The sequence below is a fragment of the Muntiacus reevesi genome, chromosome 3, assembly GCF_963930625.1.
Source record: "Muntiacus reevesi chromosome 3, mMunRee1.1, whole genome shotgun sequence".
In the NCBI taxonomy this organism is placed as follows: Eukaryota; Metazoa; Chordata; class Mammalia; order Artiodactyla; family Cervidae; genus Muntiacus; species Muntiacus reevesi.
Genome location: NC_089251.1, coordinates 170,186,620 through 170,208,409, shown reverse-complemented (window position 1 = coordinate 170,208,409; position 21,790 = coordinate 170,186,620). Strand labels below are relative to the sequence as shown.

The 21,790-nt window shown below is 40.0% G+C and overlaps 1 protein-coding gene across 11 annotated transcripts in view; it reads right to left on the bottom strand.

Moving 5' to 3' along the window:
- The window catches only part of SYNE1 (spectrin repeat containing nuclear envelope protein 1), a 471,391-nt gene that overhangs the window by 40,649 nt on the left and 408,952 nt on the right, over positions 1-21,790 (bottom strand). For all 11 annotated transcript variants that reach the window (XM_065931098.1, XM_065931099.1, XM_065931094.1 and 8 more), the window contains one exon: positions 5,371-5,533. In XM_065931098.1, the coding sequence (XP_065787170.1) occupies positions 5,371-5,533 (163 nt within the window). The remainder of the gene's footprint in view (positions 1-5,370; positions 5,534-21,790) is intronic.

The window sequence follows — 21,790 nt, the reverse complement described above, 5'->3', positions numbered from 1 at the left end:
CGCAGCAGCCTTGGTTCTGGGCAGGGCCATAAACAAGGCTTTGCCATCAGGTAGGCCACTGGCTGTGCTCCCCTGTTGGGCAAGATTACTGGCCAGACTCTCTGGTTAAGAGAGCCCCCCAGCTGAATCCCACAGTGAGTGGATCTAGGGACTGTGTTTCATGGTTGAGCTGTTTGTTGTCTAGGGTTCCTTGTTGGGTGGGGCCATAGCCTAAGTTTCAGGCTGTGTTGAGCAATTGGTTGAGCTGTTTGTTGTCTAGGGTTCCTTGTTGGGTGGGGCCATAGCCTAGGTTTCAGGCTGTGCTGAGCAAGCAGACAAGGCCCTAGATGGACTCCATCACTGAGTAGGGGTTGTAGGTTGGGCAGAGGCTGTCCAGGGTCACTGCTCAGGCTCCCTGGCTATGCAAGGCCACAGGCTATGCCCAGCAGTTGGTGGGGCTACTGGCTTGGCTTCCTGCCCAAGCAGGCTGTTGGATGGGCTCCATGGCTGCCTGGGTTCTCTGGCCAGGCTTCCTGGTGAGGTCGGGTGGAGACAGTGCTCAGCTGTTGGGCGGGGCTGGGCATCTGCCTCTCTGCGCAGGCCGAGAAAGATCAAGGCCAGTTGTCTGGGGACCCAAATCAGGCAGAGCTGCCAAGTGAGTCTGCAGGCTAGACAGGGCCACTGGCTGGGCTCTGCTGATGAGCAGAAACACTGGTGAGGATCTCTCCTTGGGTGCAGCTGCAAGCAGGAATGCAGTTCCACCAAGACCTGAGTGTGGGTGCTGTAAGCCCCCACGCCGTCTCCATCTTATCAGACCCCCTGCAGATGAGCCCTACAGATTTCCTCCCTATGAAGTGAGACCCCACTGGGCCTCTGGGAAGCATCACACAATCCTGGGGGAGCTGGATGTCCACCTTGGCTTCTCTTTTCCCACTGGAGAAATCACAGGCCTGGGGGGTCCCCTTGGTACAGGGCTGTGCCAGCCTGGGGAGGGTGATGGGGGCAGAGTACAGCTACTCCTGTCATCTTCTAACGTGGAGCGACCCAGTCTCTGTGGTCCAGGGGGTGCTGCAGCCTCCCCCTGGGTTCTGGGGTTCTCACAGTAGTGCGCAGTCTATGGATGGTTGCGTGTTGGTCTTCTTGTGATGGGGACTTGAGTCAGGAATGGCTTAGGCCACCATCTTGATGACATCACTCCTCTATATGCTTTTGAGTCTATCTCAGAGCAGAGACTGAAGAGTGGAAACCACGGTGGGAACCAGCTCTGGTGTGTGAAACCCAGACTCTGACACATGGCTAGAGGCCTAGCGCTGACACCTCTGATCGACCCAGTCATGGGGGCCAACCACAGTTTGGTGAGATTTACTTCCAGGTGCCTGGCCAGGTTCCCACAGTAACTACTGGAGAAACATCTCCTTGTGCTTCTGCTCAAAAGTTTTTGTTCAAATCAACATTAAAAAATAAAGCTTGAGGGATTTTATAATTATATAAGAAACCAAACACAGATCACAGTTTTAGTCTCAGCTTTAACTTCCATTGGTAATGGTCTCCAATTGCCCCAGTGTCTCCGGATTCATTATTTTTCATTTATAACACAGAGAAATTTGACAGAACATCCTCTGAAGCCACCTCAAGTCTCTATATATTTCTGCCCAATTAAATTTGTAAGAACGAAGTACATTGGCAAGACAGACATATAGAAACTCCATATAGGGCAATGGAAGAAAATATATCTCTTATCAATTTAATCTGTCCATTTAAATATTTGTCAGAATTTTTCACCTTTGGAGACAGATTACTTTTTCTGTTTTTTTTTAAAGCATGGATTCAATATGCCATAATTTAAAAAAAAAATCTATGGTCAAATATTTTCCATAAAGGATAGTAGTAAGTATGATACGATTAAAGTAAAATCTGCTAAGCACCCACTTTGTGCTGGACACTGTGCTAAATGCTTTTCTTGCTAACTTCTGTAATAACACTGTGAATCATGTACTCTGATTCTTAGCATCCTATATGTAAGGAAGTTGAGGGTTAAATGAGTTCATTGCTTTGCTCCAAGTCACATAAAAAAGTGTTGAGGCTAATATTTGAATCCAGAAATTCTTTACTTTTAACTGTTAGTATATAGTTAATCTTTTTGCCTTTAAACTTCAAAAGTCTATGTGAACATTTATTAATATATTAAAAATCTACTGATCTTTTAATTAAGTAATGCCCTTTTCACATCAGATTCTTCACCAGAAACATGAAGAATCTCTTGTAGCTCAGTTTTCTGTTTTTTACTTCTGTTTTTCTAAGTAACATGTTTACATTAGTATTTCTTGATTTTTAAATGTTAAACATTATTGGTGCATCTAGAGTAGGGAAGGAATAAACTTCTACAGGACTCACCAGGCTTCAATTATTGGTTTAGCACCTCATACAGCTAAAGCAATAATCATTTCTTTGCAAGATTACAGTTCTTTAATATTTTTCACACTTGATCTACAAAATAGGCTATGCTTATATTTCTTTTATTACACAACGTTTTGTTTTCTGAAATCAATAGTTCTCCATTTCTCTCTCTCTCTCCCATGCTCTCTTTTTCTCTTTAGAATCTGTATTGCTAATTTGTATTGTATTCTTTCTCTCATGGTGCTAACAAAGCTCCTTCCAAGAACTCCTTTCTATTATGGTGCTAATAAAGCTCCTTCCAAGAACTCGCAGTTGCCAGGGGGAAGAATAGGAAGATGGTAGGGAGTTTGGGATGGTCGTGTACTTACTACTATATTTAAAATGGGTAACCAACAAGGACCTACTGATAGCACAGGAAACTCTGCTCAATATCATGCGGCAGCTTGGATGGGAGAGGAGTTTGGGGGAGAATGGATACATGTTTAAGTATTGCTGAGTCCCTTTGCTGCTCACCTGAAGCTATCACATTGTTAATCAGCTATATCCCGATACAAAATAATTAAAAAAAAGAAAAAAAAAAGCTCCTTCCAGTATGGTCAAGCCCATCAGGTCCCTGAGTTCAGCTGTTTTCTTCCCTGGAGACGTCCCTTTTAGGGCGCCCAGACTCCCTACTCCTGTCTGAACAGGTTCTTGCTAGATGACAGAACGACTGTTATCTGGGACTTTCCTTTACCATCATCCTGGGGATTTCCTTCTTTCTCTCCTGAATATCATTTTTCCTCTCATTTCACTATACATAGAATACCTTTCATTAGATTCTTGTGAATGTATGCAGAGAAGGTTAATTATTTTATATACTAAGTGGTAGATGTAATATTCTAAATCATAAACAACCTTCTAACTTTTAGAAGGCATTCTGCCATTGTATACTAGCTGCCATCATGGTTTTGAAGAAATCAAACTTTTTCATCTTGAAAACCTTAAAATCTCTTTATCCACCGTCTTCTGAAATTTTGTAATAGCTTTGCTTTGTGTTAATTTTCTGGGGGCGCTTGTAGGGTTTGTGCTCTACAAGTGTTTAATTTTCATTTTGGGAATTTTTTTCCTGCATTACTTTAATCATTTCTTCCTTTCCACTTTATTTTGGAGAGGGATAGGGCTTAAATAGCATAACTGAATTGGATTTTGAAACTCTTGCACAAATCCTGGCTGCAGGATTAGCCTGGCTAGTGACATCGTGGGAGGGGATGCAGTGTGGTGGAATCAGACCATTTGGTACAGAGCCTTCCACTTATTCCCTCTATTTTTAATAGAGTGGTTCAAGCACCGATGGTGTCCTGTATTATCAAATTAAAGGTCCCTCTGGCTTGCCTGACTAGCTGGGCTTAGGTGGAATCTGCTCATTGAACCACTCCTTTTTCTGACCTTCAAGCAATCTTCCCTTTAAAGCCCTGCAGACTTGATAGCTCCACTTCCTGAGTGAGACTTTTGGGAACGCCGTCTGCAGCAGGAAGCAGCTGTCTTCCTCCTCCATTCTGCTAACACCATCGCTGTTTATCTACTATCCACCTTCCAAATTCTCTTGGATGTCTGTCAGCGCTATCATCATCTTTTCTGTTCTTTTTGATGTTGTGGGTGTTGACCTTTTATCCCCTTTACTATCATTTTATTGGAGTTTTAGTAACAGGTAGAACTGTAAATGCATATCATCAATTTACCATTTTAAACTAGATACTGTTTTGGTTTTCTCACATTTGCTAAATCACAATAGTGGCCATTAGCATTTTAACTCTTACCACTTGTCCATATCATTACCAGGTTCTCCAGGAAAATGTGAACTTGAGGCAAACCGCAACCCCCAGAGTTACTCATCAGAGTGCTTTAGAGGGTTTTAATCTTACAAAAAGTGAAAAATAACCTGCTGACAATTTCTTACAAAAGAAATGCTAATTTAAATATCAAAGTAACCCCAGCTCCTAAAAACTGTATTTTAATATCTGTTCTCTCTGATTTAAATAGTATATAAAGTACGTAAAATATCTCATAGGACTGGAGAAATAGGTCTGTTTATACATTTTGTAAAATTAAGGAACTTGAATAAAATGGCTTAATGTAATGGAAATAACCAAGATCGGTAAAATTTTCAAAGATAATTTAAAAGCGTGAAATAGCAATACATCTTATGGGGGAATGTATGGCGTTGATTACTGACAGTTGGAGCCTAGCATGCTGAATAAGAATCAGCAAGAAGAGTGGGAAGTGAAAATCACTTCTGCATGTACTTTTCAGGGTCACTCTCTTTTGCTTTGTTGGGTTGGGTATGGTGCTGTGTTTGCTACACACGTGAAGATGACATTATAGTCTGTGGTCTGTAGGTCATGCAATCCTCCTTGCAAAACTAAATTATTTAGACTCTAGAAACTAGATAAGTATGCACTGTGATCTCTCTCAAAAACACTGTGTGCAGAACACAGAAAAGGGCTCCTAGGACTATGGCTGTGGGTTAGTGACTCACAAATAAATAAATAAATAAAACTGCTAGCACTCAACCCAAGCTTCCATCTTAGGATGGCTTCTTGGAGGACCCATGACATTAACCCAATGATGGCAGATCTACTTAGCAGTCAACTTTGTGAGGACTTCCCTGGTATTTGAATGGCTAAAACTCTGTGTGCAGGGGGGCCTGGCTTCAATCCCTGGTCAGGGAACTAGATCCCACCTCCTACAACTAAAGGTCCCACATGCTGCAATTAAGACCCAGCACAAGTAAATAAATAAATATTTTTTAAAAAAGAGTCAGCTCTGTGAGGACATGAAACGTATTTGCCCCAAACACCTGCTTAGCCAGTGCCTCCCCTTTCTCACCAATCCTGCCCAGCTTCCTCCAGATTTCCCATCCCAATTCACCATCTCACACTCATGCCTCTATTCTGCCCAGGAGGACCAATTTTCAGGAACCTATTGATTCTTTCCTTCTATTGTTTTACACTTTACCTGCTGCTCATTAAGCTTTTTCTGTATTTCTTCTGAGTCACAGGAGTCGTAGACGATGGGTTTGGCCAGCTCTGACTCGATGTGGGCTAGCCATGTCCTCAGACTGCTCATGTTCTTATCCAGCTGCTGTACGGCAACCAGAGTCTCCTTCAGCTTCTTTACCCTGTGGGCAGAAAAGGAGGGACGTCAACTTCAGGGAGAAGACCTCAATCATGATTCCCTCGTGAGCAGAAGCCAGCGCTGGGTCTAAACGCAGAGTCCAGCCTGCTTCAGCCACCCACTGTCTGTGTGACTGCGGGCGGTGGCAGAGCCCTCCTGTGTCTGTCTCCTCATCTATAAAATAGATGTAACAGTATTTATGAGATTCAAATTAGGTGAATAACGAAGGTGTCAGTACATGGGAAACATTAAAAAGAGTATCAGCCATAGTTATCCTCAACACAGCTATCATGATATAAGTGATAGAAACCTTCTAGTTGTTACAGAAATCGTGACTTCATAAATAATATAATCTATACAACATACTCTCACAAATAATATAATGTATACTTCTACCAAGAATAACTGGGAGAAAAAGTTAATATTGCCAATGATTTGTCACTAAACAGATCACATATCCAGGGTTCTGATCACTTCGGCTCCACTGGGATGTGTTTCAGCAATACTGTAGCAGAAACTTAGTCCAACGAAGACAGTTACTGCACACACTTATGCAATTTGAGTTTTCATGATGCCAGATCGTGTCAAAGCTAAGTAAGGACATATTGGATTGTCAAGTGGCAGAAGGAAGGTGCCAGACCTACTGTGATCCAGTCTTCCACTTGCAGAGCCTAATTCGGTACAGTATTCACTACAGTGGTGACAGCATGCATGCTCAATTGTGTCTGACTCTTTGTGACCCCTTGGACTGTAGCTCAGCAGGTCCCTCTGTCCATGGAATTTCCCAGGCAAGAATACTAGAGTGGGTTGCCACTTCCTACTCCAGGGGATATTCCCAACTCAAGGACTGAACCTGATTCTCTTTTTATCTCCTGCATTGGCAGGAGGATTCTTTATGGCTTTGCCATGGGAAGCCCAGTATTCACTACATGGCATGCCTAAAAACAACAATAACAAATGCTGTTTTCCCATTCTTTCCAGAAAGAGTAAAAACTCATTTCTTTAAGACTGCCATTTCTCTAACAATAACGTGTGAACACTTTAGAAGTAAGATGCCAGAAAGACAAAATAAATTATTTGATTATTTTCTTAATGAAATGTACAATCTGATCAGAAATCTGGCATGGAAACAATGAAATATAACAATATGATAAGAGCTAAAGAAATGAACCAAGTTTCTGGCTAATAATTAAGGAGTGATTAATCTGTCTTGCCATGTTCAGTAATTATTCATTCATTCACCACTTGTTCATTTCTTTATTCCTCCTACAAACATGTATAGTGCTAGGTAAACAGTTACAGCTAGTTTCGTCCTTGCCTTTGAGGAGCTTAGACTTTAAAGAAAAAGAGAAAATGAAGAAATGATATGTGAGCTGCATCTTGAGAGACAGATATAAGCCAAGCAGAATGTTTCTGGCTTCTGAAACATAAAGAAGAAAAGTTAAGATTCTGAAGGTGAAGAATCACAGCACCCAGGAGATTAGGAGTGGAAGAATGGGGAAGAGAAGCAGAAAAGAGATGAGACGTGCTAAGATACAAGACTGATGGGTGATGTACAGAACAGACTTTGGAACTCTGTGGGAGAAGGCGAGGGTGGGATGTTCTGAGAGAACAGCATTGAAACAAGTATACTATCAAGGGTGAAACAGATCACCAGCCCAGGTTGGATGCATGAGACAGGTGCTCAGGGCTGGTGAACTGGGAAGACCCAGAGGGATGGGATGGGGAGGGAGGTGGGGGGGGATCGGGATGGGGAACACATGTAAATCCATGGCTGATTCATGTCAATGTATGGCAAAAACCACTACAATATTGTAAAGTAATTAGCCTCCAACTAAAAAAAAAAAAAAAAAAAGACCGATTGGGTGGATGCAAGTAAGATTATAAAGCCCCCACAGTGACATGATAATGAATTTGTCTGTAGTTTTAAAGATTAATAAGAACTTTTACCAAGATCTATTTGTGGAGGAATGTTAAGATTGGTTCTGATTTTGAATGCAGAAGTTTGAGGCAAGGCTGTTCTAAGAGTCCGTTTAAGAAGTAAACAGAATAGTTCAAGCGGTTTACATCAAAAGCCTACTTTCAAACAGGGGGTTTAGAGGCAAGGACTGGATTGCTAAATTCACAAATTATCATGATGTGAGACAGAGGGAGCTAGAAATGACGTTTTTTCCAATTGAATGATTAGATGGATGCTGCTGCCTTAGAGGATACATGATGAGGAGCAAGCTCTAGGGATTAACGGGGCACAAAGTTTAGGATATGATGAGTCTGAAGGATCAGCTAGACATATATGGAAATAATAATTCTTAGGTCCAGACTAGATGACAGAGTGTATTGCATTGATTTATATACTGTGGCATAGAGTTGAAGTCTAATGAAAGGATGTGTTTCATTCTGAAAGTGGATGGACTAAGAAGAATGAACTTTAAAAGGTTAAAGGAGGGGGAATCATAGGTGAAGAAAAAATAATTAGAAAGGAAGGAGGTGAAGCAGGTAAGTGTGGCATAAAACTAAAGGTGGGAAAAGTTTTAAGAAAGAACTTGTGGACCGGGGAATAAGACTGATGGTATTTAAGGGTACAAACTTGTCATGAGCAGTAATAAGCCACACGGATTGAATGCATAGTAAAATGAATATAAAGAACAAGAGCATGCTATAATTTCATACTGTGATAAATATTGCTACAATGACCACCACATTATAAATTATTGATGTATCAAAGTAATATGTTGTACACCTTAGAATTACACAATGCTATATATCAAGTACATTCAATTAGAAATAATTTTTAAGTAGTGTCATATATACATGTAAGTGAGTCACTTTACACTTGAAACTAACATAATATTGTAAATTTACTAATTAAAAAACAAAAAGCAGTATCAGGCCATGGTTATCAGGTGTCTAGAAACCTGGCGTGCCACAGTAAAGTGATCTTAAAAGATGAGAAATATTTATTAGTGTGCAGGTTAATGGGTATGTCTGCATGTTTCCAAACTTTATGTTATACAAACTAGCTACAAAATTTAGAGTCACTAAAAGTTATCTTAAAATTTAAAAAAGAAAAAAGAAAAAAATTTAAAAAAGAAAGTGTTGGTCAGGAAATGATTTAATGCCCTCTTCATTAGAGTTCACCTGGTTTCCCTCATGAATGTGCAGCTCCTTAGACCCCAAAACTGTCCTATGGGGCCAGAACCTCAGGGAATGTGGCCAGGGAATTTCCATTTTTGAGAAGCAAGACTTAGGTGTGCTAAATTGTGGAACCACAGGTCTGCTTAGTCAAAGGCAGAGCAGGACATCATGATGAGGCCTAAAAAGAGCCATTGGAAGCGGTCTGCTGACCCCAAGCGAGTAGTTTAGCAAACACGGTGGAAACAGAACGCAGGTGTCATTTGGCTTCAGAAACATGCTTGTGATAAAAGGGGACTGTTAATTATTTTAAGAAAGCAGGCAGGGAAGTTGAGTAAATATGGTACAAAACAGGTAGAATTATCTGGCTAAAAGAAAAAATTTATTTTTTGTTCTGTTAATGCAGTTGAAAGTTTGGAATCACTTTAGAGTGTTTTTAGGCAGAGAAAAAGGAACTCATGAGATAAGGGCCAAAGACAGAAGAAAAAGGCAGGAAAAGATACATGAATACAGATGACGGAGCAAGGATGCATAGGAGGCAGGGTCAAGGGTACAAGGGCATGGATAGATAAATAAGTTTTGAAAGGAATTTCCCAGTGAGGGCAGAGTGTGAGCAGGAGTTTGAGAGGGACACAGATAGTACTTTTCAACTCTGTTAATATCAAGTAATAGCAGCAAAAAAACATTATTGAGTCCCTGCTGATGGCCTGACACGGCTGCATGTACATATATAGAATGCTCTGAAAAGAAACGGGATGGGGAAGAAGAGCACATGATCAATGATTTCTGATGCCGCTCTTATTTGAAATTCAAAATTTGTTTAGACCATAAGCTTTTAAAAAAATATATTGTAGACTTTTTTGTTCAGGAAATGTAGTTACCTAACTGACACTGCTTGTAAGAGAAACAAATGACATATAAGCAAAACACCTCCATTTCCAAGGTGTCAATCTGGCTCAACTAAAGAAGTATCTGCTTGGAAAAAATGTCGAGAGTAGTATGTCTTTTAAAACTCTAGAGATGTGATAGGGATTTCTCTGGCAGTACAATGGTTAAGACTCTTGATTCCACTGTAGGGGCCACAAATTCAATCTCTGGTTGGGAAGCTAAGATGCCGCATGCCGAGCAGAAAAAGGAAACAGCAGCAACAACTCTAGGGATGTGGTATATTCAGGTAGGTATCTGCAGTAGAAACTCTCTCCCCACCTCCTCGCTCCCATAACTCCCCAGATAACTCTGATAGGCTTCTCTGGTCAGGAGCCACCTTTCTGAAGAAACTATCTCATAACCAAACTGTTGAGAATTTTTATTCATTTTTAATTGCTTAAAATAGATACCATGACTTCTGTTACATTTTCTGTAAATCAATGTTTCTCTGCAAATGAAAATCTAGTCATGACACCTTCACTTTTCCTTTGTGAATGCTTAAAAGGATTTTCACTATGCTCAGTTCTTGACAGTATCTATGTTTCATTAATTATAATAAAACCCCTTATGTTTGAATAATATTTCCAGTGTGTAAAGGCATGCTAAGGTGTGTTACCTTACATTATTTTTTTAAAATGTGTATTTAAAAATTATGTTCTTATTCTGCAATATATTCAATTGATAGGGAACAGAAAACATGCATTACAATATATTTCTCAAGATTTGTAATTCCATTCAAGATAAGACTTCTCTAATTAGCTTTCTAAGTATAATTTGTACCTGTCTTGAGAGCATTTGAAAACATTAGCCTTGAACAATAATTCCAAGGACTTTTACACACAACCAACTCGCATTTCTCTCACATATCAGACAAAATTCACTTAAAGGTCAGTCAAAGAAGCTACTGGGCATGAAGTTCAGGGTGCATATCCTACCAACAATGATCATGGCACGGACTTGGGGTTTAACATGACCTTGGCCATCCTGCCTCAGTGTCCCACATGGAAAGGACAGTCTACAGTCAATGAAGCCACTGGAATAGGACTGAAGAGTGGCCCGTTGACCTGAGAAGTCTGTCCTGGTTTTACCCCAGTTAAGAATGTCCTCTCAGCTTCCTGTCTGGACCAGCTTCCTGTCTTCAGATCTGGTGGGATGTGAATGCTGACCATGCTTTGGGATGGGGCTTTACAGTAAACTTCCAACAGCATCGGGCTTCTCTGTGGAGCTAAAGGCTTCGAGGGAACCTCACTCTGTGTCTGCTTCCTTCTTACTCTTGTCTAAACTCTCTGGTGTTATTTATGCTCATGCTCTTCCTTCCCATGGGAAATTCCCTGGAAAGCTAGAACTGTGAATTTCCACTTTGAGTTTTCTCTTTCCATTTTTGGCTGCCATACTAAGCTCAGTACCTTGCACAAAGCTGGGTTCTATTTAAATATCTACTTTCCCTGATGGCTCAGAGGGTAAAGAATCTGCCTGGAATGCAGGAAGACACAGGAGATGCAAGTTCAATCTTTTGAGTCAGGAAGATCCCCTGGAGAAGGAAATGGCAACCCATTCTAGTGTTCTAGGCTGAAAAATCCCATGGACAGAGGAGTCCGGGGGGCTACTGTCTAACCGGTCACAAAGAGTTGGCCACGACTGAGTGACTAAGCAAGCAAGCAAACATTAATAATTGGTATTCTAATGAAAATATTTTTATTTTGTTAACATATTTTAATTTATTTGACATTAAATGTATACTTAAATTTTCTTCTAGATCATTTGCTAATCATATATTTGTTAAGGACAAGAATTAATTGATTTTCTTGGTTCAAAATTCACTTACAAAAATGATCCAGGACACAAAGGGCTATGAATAAACACTGTCCACCAGATATTGTCTACAGTAGCCAAATAATTTACAGATCAGTAATCCTGTATAGTATTGAAGGAGTTCCAGTAGTCAGAGCAGTTACTGCAATATGTCAAGGGCAACGTGACATGGAAATGCTTGTTCATATAGTCCATTAAGGACAAGTTCCTCTTTCAAATGAATGTGTAAATCTTAGTAAAGTCAGGGAGGGTGAACGCTTAAGTGGTTCTCCCTTCCCATTTTTCAAAAAGTGCACTTTACCACAAATAGCAAAATACAATGTATATTTAAGTGTTGGGCGGGAGGGTGTTGATATAAGCTAAGAGGAGGTGGGGATAAAGTCCCCATACATCACCCTTGAGCTTTTAAAGTTGATATTGGTGGGACAGGGATCATTGTTTTCTCAGAGAAATGTCCCACTTTTTTTTTTCATTATTTCTTTAAAGGCAACTTTGACTGAAGTATCAACAATAGCTTTATTTATCTATCATTGTAAGAAGTTTGAGCAACATTCTTTTTGGTAGCATCCAGGATTATAATTCAAAATACGTGTTTACAGATGTCACTTGTCTGGGTAAGTTTAGCAAACCTGGTCTATCTGTAAATCCCTGCACCTGGTTCCTCTTTCAGAATCTCCTCTACTTCCCAAGTATTTGATCTTTCTTGAGAAGGACTCTAATACCAATTCCAGTTGTATGGCTTCTTAATATTGCCACATGAATATACACATATATGCATACACACTTACACATTTCATATATACCTCACTACTTTCCTTCAGACAAGTTTAGTAGATACATAAACCAAAACAAACAAACAAAAAAAATTCATGTGCTCAATATATCAGAACGAAAGGTACCATTAATAATTCTATTCACCAATAGGGGTTTATTCAGGGGATGCTATGGTACAAAAAAATATGTTGAAAAATAAAGTGAAAATTCCTGATGTGATGCTATTCTAACTGAATAAAAATCATTAAGTAAATATCTGCATTATGCACTACATTACCATTTTAGACATGTATTTCCCCATTTGCACATATGTTTGAAAACCTTTATATTAGTCAGTGATCAAAACCTACTGACATTCCTAAAGAGAAACAACTTTCTCTCACACACACAACACTCCAGGCTGCTGAAACATGAGAGATTTTTTAATTTCATAAAGGGAACACTTTCGGTTACAAAAGTGTGAACTGGCTGCGTCTAGTTTCAGCAGCAGCCTTTAAATAACAGATGACGGACTGACAGGCTCTTTCCACTGGACCTTTTTTCTGAATCCCTTTCCTGTGTCTCAGGCTCTCCTCTACTGTAACCATACCCCTCATGTGACGATTCCAGTCCGGAGGCAACTGGATCCTGAGCCATAACAAAGCCCATTAACCTTTCCATCTAGCTTCACAGGCCAGTTAGGGGGACAAGAAAAACCGACAAATAACTCTTAGGAGCCCATGGCCAACAACCTCCTAACACCAGTCATCCCCACTTAACACTGGCAAAACCAATTATGGATTCAAGCTCCAGCATCCATCCTATCACCCCCACGTAACAAGAAAGTTATGCCCACGGGAAGAAACTCAAGGAGATGCCTGCCTTGCGACATTGCAGTTACAGTCCGGGAGGTCTGCATCCGCACAGCCATCCTCCGCCATCCTCGGGGCACAAGAATCTTCCGCCACCACCATGAAGTATCCACTTGCAAAAGCGAGGTTTGCAGAGCAAAAGGCTAAATCTTGCGTGGGGATGAAAGGTTCCCCGGTCTGTGTATGGAAGTATGAAAATGCTCCCTCCAGACAAATGTCGGTAAGCCTCTGCCTGATAACATGACACTGAGCAGTAAGTGACAAGTGGTCATGCTTCTAAATAAAACCTACATTCATTAACATGTGCCAGGCCTGATCTCCTGGAATGTAGGCCACGAGGGTGAGAAGGGGATAGGCTCAGGGTAATCTGGAAGGAGGGGGAGGCTCCAGGTCTAAAGAAAGAAGCGAGCAGAAATAAGACTTGGCTGCAGACACACCGCCATCCTGGAAGGACCTTCCCCCTTTTCTCGCAGGCGGTCTGTTAAACCGGAAAAGATATTTGAAAAGACAAAGGACCCAAACACAAACAAGCAAAACCACCCCAAGAACAGCAAACTGTAGCAGCAAAAAGGAGCAACTTTTATGTTTCTTCAGTTTGCTTGCCAGCTAAGGGATGTAAGTAGGAGTTTAAGGGGTTGTTTGGGAAGATGGGATGGGCAAGAAATTCTGCTGAAAAGTGACTGGTCTTCACCTTTGAATAGACCTATTTGAGCAGGAAAAGGAATGAAGGAATACTATTCTCCACTTACCTCAACCTTTGTCCTTTTAAAAATAATGATGTAAAGTGACAAAAATAACATGTTTATTTTAAGGTAATTAAAAAAATATGTTCATTTGCTTTGTGGAATTTCAGTTAACTTGGGGGGGGGTGGAATTGCAAGAATTTCTAAGTTTTCTGCACTGAAATATAAACTTCATAATTTAAACTTTTAAAGAAAATAAGCTCCCAAGTGATTCAATACTGGTAATTAAAAAAATAAATGTGAACAATGCTATCTGCTTTAAATCCTTAGGATTTTAAAATACATACACACAAATAACTTACAAATAAATAAATAGGCAATAAACATTTGTTAAGCTTTTTTTTTTAAAGTCCAATATGATGAATTTTAACTAAAATAAAACAAAGTACTTGGTTCTGGTTATATGAGTTGATTGCTTTTAAAATATTTTTTAAAAAATTTAAAATATTTTATAGTGTATTTTCTCTATAAAAGAAACAAAACTGAATTTTTACATTAAAAAAATCCACAAAACAGTTAAAAATAAAATTATTTTTTAAAATGCTATAATTAAAGATATATTTTCATTCTTTATAAAACAATCATTTTACTGATATATTATTTTCATCAAGATGGAAAACATTGGTCATAATTCCATAATAGAAGGCAAGTTTGCTTTCTCTTGATTACTACCAACATTAAAAAAAAACAGATCTTAAAAATTTTTCATTGCCATTATTTCCTTAGTTTAATTCCCTTTTACTATATTTACATTTTTCCATGGGCTAATTTTTTCCCCATGTTCACTATTCTTAGCACAATATATTTATCCCAATGAACTAAATATAAGGCAAGGCTTTAAACACAATTATTGTAGTAGCAAAAAATGGCAATAATATAAATTTTCATCAGTAGGGAAAATACTAGATAAATCACATTATATAAAACTATGGAATGACCTAAAAGAATAAGATTGGCACATATAGTATATGATAGTATACATGATCCTTTCCCCCTGTGTTGTCTCACTGGAGAACTGGCAGTTATTTTAATGAACATTTTGAAAATGAGGAATCCGGGACTCAGAGAGGTTATACAGTAAGCCCCAGGTCACACAGCCAGAGGAAGGTGAACTAAAACTAGAATGGTGTCATTTCTGAGCTTGCTGCATCAAAGCATTTCTGATTCTGGCTTGACTTTTCTGAATGGATCACCATGAGGTAATACCAGCCACAAATTCCAAGAATTACTTTTCCTTTTCCCTCTAGTTTGGGCAGAGCTCCCACTGGACTGAAATCCCTACTGAGGGCAGCTGCTTCAACTTTGCAAAGCCCTCCTTATTCTCCACAAGCCTCTAAACTCCCTCCAGGATGAGAGCTGACATTTATTGACTGAGCGCTTCACTGTGCTAAGTGGTTTACAGGTACCACCTCATGTAATCCTCCTGATAACCTTTTACACCATATAATTGAAGTACTGAGAGGATGAGTAATTTGTCAAATATCACAGTGCAGGTGAAGCAGAAACATTGTACAACGCAGGCAAGTGAAGCCCCAAGCCCAGGCTCTGCTATATTCCTATCTGTATGTAGGGAACTTTTCACATGCTGTGTCTCAGGCCGAGAAGCTCAACGAACACTGGAGAGACTACTATATGCAAAGAACTTCATTAGGTTCTGGGGTTACTGTGCTCATCAAGGTTGATACACTGACATCTCAACAGAGGACAGAAACTTTCAATAATCTTCAAAATGGGATATTTACTATAAACAAGGGAAATGCTACAGACTGTGTACAGAAAGCCTAGATAAGAAGACTTTGATCTAATCTGGAGAAAAGGAAGAACATGGAGAACAATTAAGAGCTGGCCTGTCCAGCCAGAGAGAGAGAGCAGCAAGATGAAATGGAAGGGGAAGGCTCTGGTGGGGAGCCCTGTATCCTTGCTTTATCACTCTTATGTTTGGGGACTCATTTTCTTTTTTATCTTTACATCCCCAGAGGGGCGTCTGGAAACTATGCGTGGCTACCTGCTTTGGTAATAAAATATTACTGAAATCTATTATGTTTCTCTACACACTGCCTAAGGCTGCTTTTGGGATTTATCGGCAGAGGGCTTTGTCAGAGGCTCTTCAGCACAGAAAGCCTCGAATATTAGTCATATAGTAATCCAGCCCTAACAGAGTTTGCCAGCTTCTGTCATGTAGCCATGTGCAGAGAAAGTATTAATACTTCATACACTTTTGTATACAGGGGGCATTCCATAGTTTTTAAAAATTGTATTTGTTTTTCCTGTTTTTGAGATCCATGAATTATGGTAAAGTGGACAAGATCAAGCAGGAGATGGGAAGAGTGAACATCAACATCTTAGGAATCAGTGAACTAAAATGGATGGGAACAGGCAAATTTAATTCAGATGACCATTACATCCATTACTATGGGCAAGAATCCTCTGGAAAGAACGGAGTAGCCCTCATAGTCAACAAAAGAGACCAAAATTCAGTGCTTGGGTGCAATCTCAAGAACAACAGAATGATTTCAGTTTGGTTCCAAGGCAAATCATTCAATATCACAGTAATCCAAGTCTGTGTCCCAAACACAAATGCTGAAGAAGCTTAAGTTGACTGGTTCTGTGAAGACCTACAAGATCTTCTAGAATGACACCAAAACCAATGTCGTTTCCATCACAGGGGATTGGAATGCAAAAGTAGGAAGTCAAAGATACCTGGAGTAACAGGCAAGTTTGGTCTTAGAGTACAAAATGAAGCAGGGCAAAGGCTAACAGTTTTGTCAAGAGAGCACATTGGTCATAGCAAACATCCTCTTCCAACAACACAAGAGAAGTCTCTGCACATCGTATCACCAGATGGTCAACACCAAAATGAGGCTGACTATATTCTTTGCAGTTAAAGATGGAGAAATTCTATATAGTCAGCAAGAACAAGACCCAGAGCTGACTGTGGCTCAGCCTCTTATTGCAAAATTCAGGCTTACATTGAAGAAAGTAGGAAAAACCACTATGTGATTCAGGTATGATCTAAATAAATTCCTTATGGTTATACAGTGGAGGCAACAAATAGATTCAAGGGATTAGATCTGATAGAAAGAGTGCCTGAAGAACTATGGACAGAGGTTCGTGACATTATAAAGGAGGTGATCAAAATGATCCCAAAGAAAAAGAAATGCAAAGCAAAGTGGAGGCCTTACAAACAACTGAAAAAAGAAGAGACTCAAAAGGCAAAGGAGAAAGGGAAAGATATACCCGACTGAATGCAGAGTTCCAGAGAACAGCAAGGAGAGATAAGAAGGTCTTCTTAAATGAGCAGTGCAAAGAAGTAGAGGAAAACAATAGAAAAGGAAACTAGCAATCTCTTCTAGAAAACTGGAGATATCAAGGGAACATTTCATGCAAGGACGGGCACAATAAAGGACAAGAATGGTATGAACCTAACAAAAGCAAAAGAGCTTAAGAAGAGGTGGTAAGAATACACAGAAGAAATTTATAAAAAAGATCTTAATGACCCAGATAACCATGAAGGTGTGGTCACTCACCTAGAGCCAGACATCCTGGAGTCTGAAGTCAAATGGGCCTTAGGAAGCACCACTACAAATGAGGCTAGTGGAGGTGATGGAATTCCAGCTGAGCTATTTAAACTTCTAAAATAGAATGCTGTAAAAGTGCTGCATTCGATATGCAAGCAAATTTGGAAAACTCAGCAATGAGTGGCCACAGGACTGGAAAAGGTCAGTTTGCACTCTAATCTCAAAGAATGGCAGTGCCAAAGAATGTTCTAACTACCGAATAATTGTGCTCATTTCACATGCTAGTAAGGTTATGCTCAAAATCCTTCAAGCTGGGCTTCAGCATTACATGAACCGAGAACTTCCAGATGTACAAGCTGGGTTTAGAAAAGGCAGAGAAACCAGAGATCAAATTGCCAACATCTGCTGGATCATAGGGAAATCAGGGGAATTCCAGAAAAACATTTACTTCTGCTTCACTGACTACATTAAAGCCTTTAACGGTGTGGATCACAACAAACTGTGGAAAATTCTTAAAGAAATGGGATACCAGACCACCTCACCTGTCTCCTGAGAAATCTGTATGCAGGTCAAGAAGCAACAGTTAAAACTGGACATGGAACAATGGACTGGTTCAAAATTGGGAAAGGTGTACGACAAGGCTGTATATTGTTGTCCTGATTATTTAACTTATGTGCAGAGTACATCATGTGAAATGCTAGGCTGGAAGAATCACAAAATGGAATTAAGATTTCCAGGAGAAATATCAACAACCTCAGACATGCAGATGATACCACTCTAATGGCAGAAAGTGAAGAGGAACTCAAGAGACTTGTTTTCCAGTAGTGATGTACATATGTGAGAGGTGGACAATAAAGAAGGCTGAGCACTGAAGAATTTAATGCTTAGGAACTGTGGTGCTGGGGAAGACTCTTGAGAGTCCCTTGGACAGCAAGGAAATAAAACCAATCAATCCTAAATGAAATCAACCCTGAATATTCACTGGAAGGACTGATGCTGCAGCTGAAGCTCCAATCCTTTGGCTTCCTGATTCGAAGAGCCAACTCATTGGAAAAGACCTTGATGTTGGGAAAGATTGACGGCAAGAGGAGAAGCAAGCGACAGAGGATGAGATGGTTGGATGGCATCACCGACTCAGTGGATGTGAATTTGAGCAAACTCAGGGAGACAGTGAAGGACTGTCGGGTGTGTTGCAATTCACGGGGTCACAAAGAGTTGGACACAACTTAGTGACTGAGCAACAACAACGATGAAAGATGCACAGTTCTGGGAACATACTAAAAGTCACCGGATTGTATACTCTTGATAGATAAGTTGTATGTTACGTGAATTAAATCTCAATAAAGCTATTATTAAAATAATAACTTAGTTGGATTCCCTGGTAACTCGGATGGTAAAGAAGCTGTCTGCAATGCAGGAGACCTGGGTTCGATCCCTAGGTTGGGAAGATCTCCTGAAGTAGGAAATGGCAACTCACTCCAGTATTCTGGCCTGGGAAATCCCATGGACAGAGGAGCCTGGAGGGCAACTGTCCATGGGATCTCAAAGAGTCGGGGGACTAATAATTTCATTATTAAAGTAACACATAACTATTGTGTGCTTCATTTTGGTAATGACTATTTTAGGTTTGGTGAGGAAAGAAGAATAGCCTTCTATTAGAGAGTTCAGTTAACTAAAAAAAGAAAAGTCATCACAACAGAGTAAACAACTTGAATCTGACCTTCCTAGATACCAAGATGGGAAACGTTGAACAAAGCAGTCTCTATTTATTAGAAGCTCTGAACAACTAAGGCTACAGGACACTTTCTGTCAGTCCAGGCTCTGGGAAACTGCCATTTGGATTTTTGCATAGGGTTCAGAAATGAGAGCTACAATCCTTGAAGACAGTATTACAGAAATTATCAGTTACACTGATGACTGTTAATTATGTTGACTCTTAATTAAAGGTGAAAGCTCAGAAATGCTTTTGTCTAGGCTAGCACTGACCAAGAGTTTTCTGGGATGATGAAAATGTTCTGTGTCTGCAGTATCCAATACGGTAGCCACTATCCTTGTGTGGTTTCTGAGCACTGGAAATGTGCCTTGTGCAACTGACCATAATTAAAATTAAATTCTAATTGAATTACATTCAATTAGATGAATCATATTCCATTTCAGCTCATTTAAATAGCCATTATATAGCATGTAAACTCGTCACTGTTACATTGGACTAAGTAGGACTAGAAAGTATACTGGAACATTATCCATTGAGCCCTAAAAATAACTGCAAATTTTTCTGTTATCTTAAAAAGCTGACAATGCTTGGTGACAGTTTAAAAATTCAATGCAAAACACATCTACTGCGCACTTAGAATGGTCTAAGCTAGCTAATCAACTAGTAATAGGAAGCTGACTCAAAGTTATGCATTCTATTCGTACATAACAGGTTATTATCTGTCAATCTTCTTTCTTTCTTTTTTCCCCCCATTTCCAGTTAGCTGGAAAGCGGTTCACCTGAAAATATGATCATCTTCAGTAACAACTTCTCTATTCCCCCCAAAGCACCAAAACAACATAAAAATATCAAAAGACAAATTATGTTCTGCTTTAATGAATCAATGTTAAAAAATTTTTTTGGAAGAGGGAGGTGGACCGAATGAGACTGAATCATAGAAACTCAGTATTTCAACTGGCAGGTCACAGTTGAAGACGGGTGTGGGAGATGGGCGTCTAGCCTGTGCACTAGCGAAATGCCAATAAACCAAACAATGGAAAGAAAGCAAATGTGATGGCTGAGAGCCATTTAGGAGACACTCCAAGAACTATGAATTCAGCGTGGCATTAAACCTCAGGACAAACCAACAGTCGGTATGTCATACTGTCCATGTTGGAAAGAGACCATTAGAAATGGACAATATGTATACATTTGTGTAAAATGAAACAACAAAACTAGAAACATGAGCATTTTAGTGACTAAAACGCCAGATTCTGTGTGTGTTCTCTGCTCAGTCACTTAGTCATGTCCAACTCTTAGCGACCCCATGGACTGTAGCCCACCAGGCTCCTCTGTCCATGAGGTTCTCCAGGCAAGAATACTGGAGTGGGTTGCCATTTCCTACCCTAGGGGATCTTCCCAACCCAGGGATTGAACCCACATCTCTTGAGTCTCCTGCATCACAGGTGGATACTTTACCAGGCCACCTAGGAAGCCTGTATACCCTGTATTTAATTGATTCAAATTTGCTAATATGTCTTTGGAAGAATTAACTAAGTAATATCTAAAAAATTATTGACTGAATAAACTATACAGAGGAGTTCCTAAGCGGTCCAGTGGTTAAGACTCTTCCCTTCTAATGCAGGGGTGAAGGGTCAATTCCTGGTAGGGGAACTAAGATCCCACAGGCCATGTCGTGTGGCCAAATATACCCCCCAAAACACAAATGAGCAAACAAAAACTAGACAGAAATGTTATAAATAAGCATGACTTTGAGGAGTAAACATCTAGTTCATTTTATATAATGTTGGCTAACAGCTGGGCATATGCTAAACTGCTTGTGATTAAATTATATTACATTTTTTAAAATTTTGATTTCAAGCAACTCCATATTTCACAGCATTGAAGCACTAAAAATTGGAAAAGAATATTAACTACTTTAGCTGGATTACATGACAATGCAAACCAATCTGTGAGTCATAATCTGACCAAAAAAAATCCAGGGATGTTTACCAAGTGGGCGGCTTCCCGAAGAAGGGTACTTTTTTTAGCACAAAGGCTTCAGATCCTCCCTCTGAATTAAGGTTTGGTTATCAGCGCCTGAAAAGTGAGGCTAAACATGGTATTAAGGTTCTAAAACCTACATATGCCTAAATACTTCAAGCAGTTTAAGCTGAACCATTAAGTTTCCACCTCTTTATATCCTTTATCAGGGCATTTGGTGAGTCATTTTACTTGATTTCTTTGCACGTCTGTATGCCCACTTGAAAAAAGGGGCCTCTGTCTTTGTATCCCTGAAATGTTTCACAGTCACTATCAGTCCTTTACAAATAGAACCGGGAAGCTCGGTTATAGAAATAATTGCTGTTGTCGTTGTTCAGCCACTACATCAGTCTGACTCTTGAGACCCTGTGGACTGTAGCCTGCCAAGCTCCTCTGTCCATGGGATGTCCCAGGCAAGAATACTGGAGTGAGTTGCCATTTCTTCTTCAGGGGATCTTCCTGACCCAGGCATCGAACTCACGTCTGCTGCCTTGGCAGGTGGGTTCTTTCTCACTAAGGCAGCAGGAAAGCCTACAGAAATAAATAACAACCTAATTTCCTTTTAATTGCATTATCTAGAACAGGGACCAAGAAGTCACAGACTTGGCAGGCAGAATTGTGCAGGGCATGGGCTGTAGAGTCAAAGAATGCAGACTCTGCCACTCAGTATGTGCACGACCAGGAGCAAGCCTGAACCTCAGCATTCCATACCTCGAAAATGGGTGTAACAATAATACCCATCTCAAAAGATGTTGTAAACACACAGGA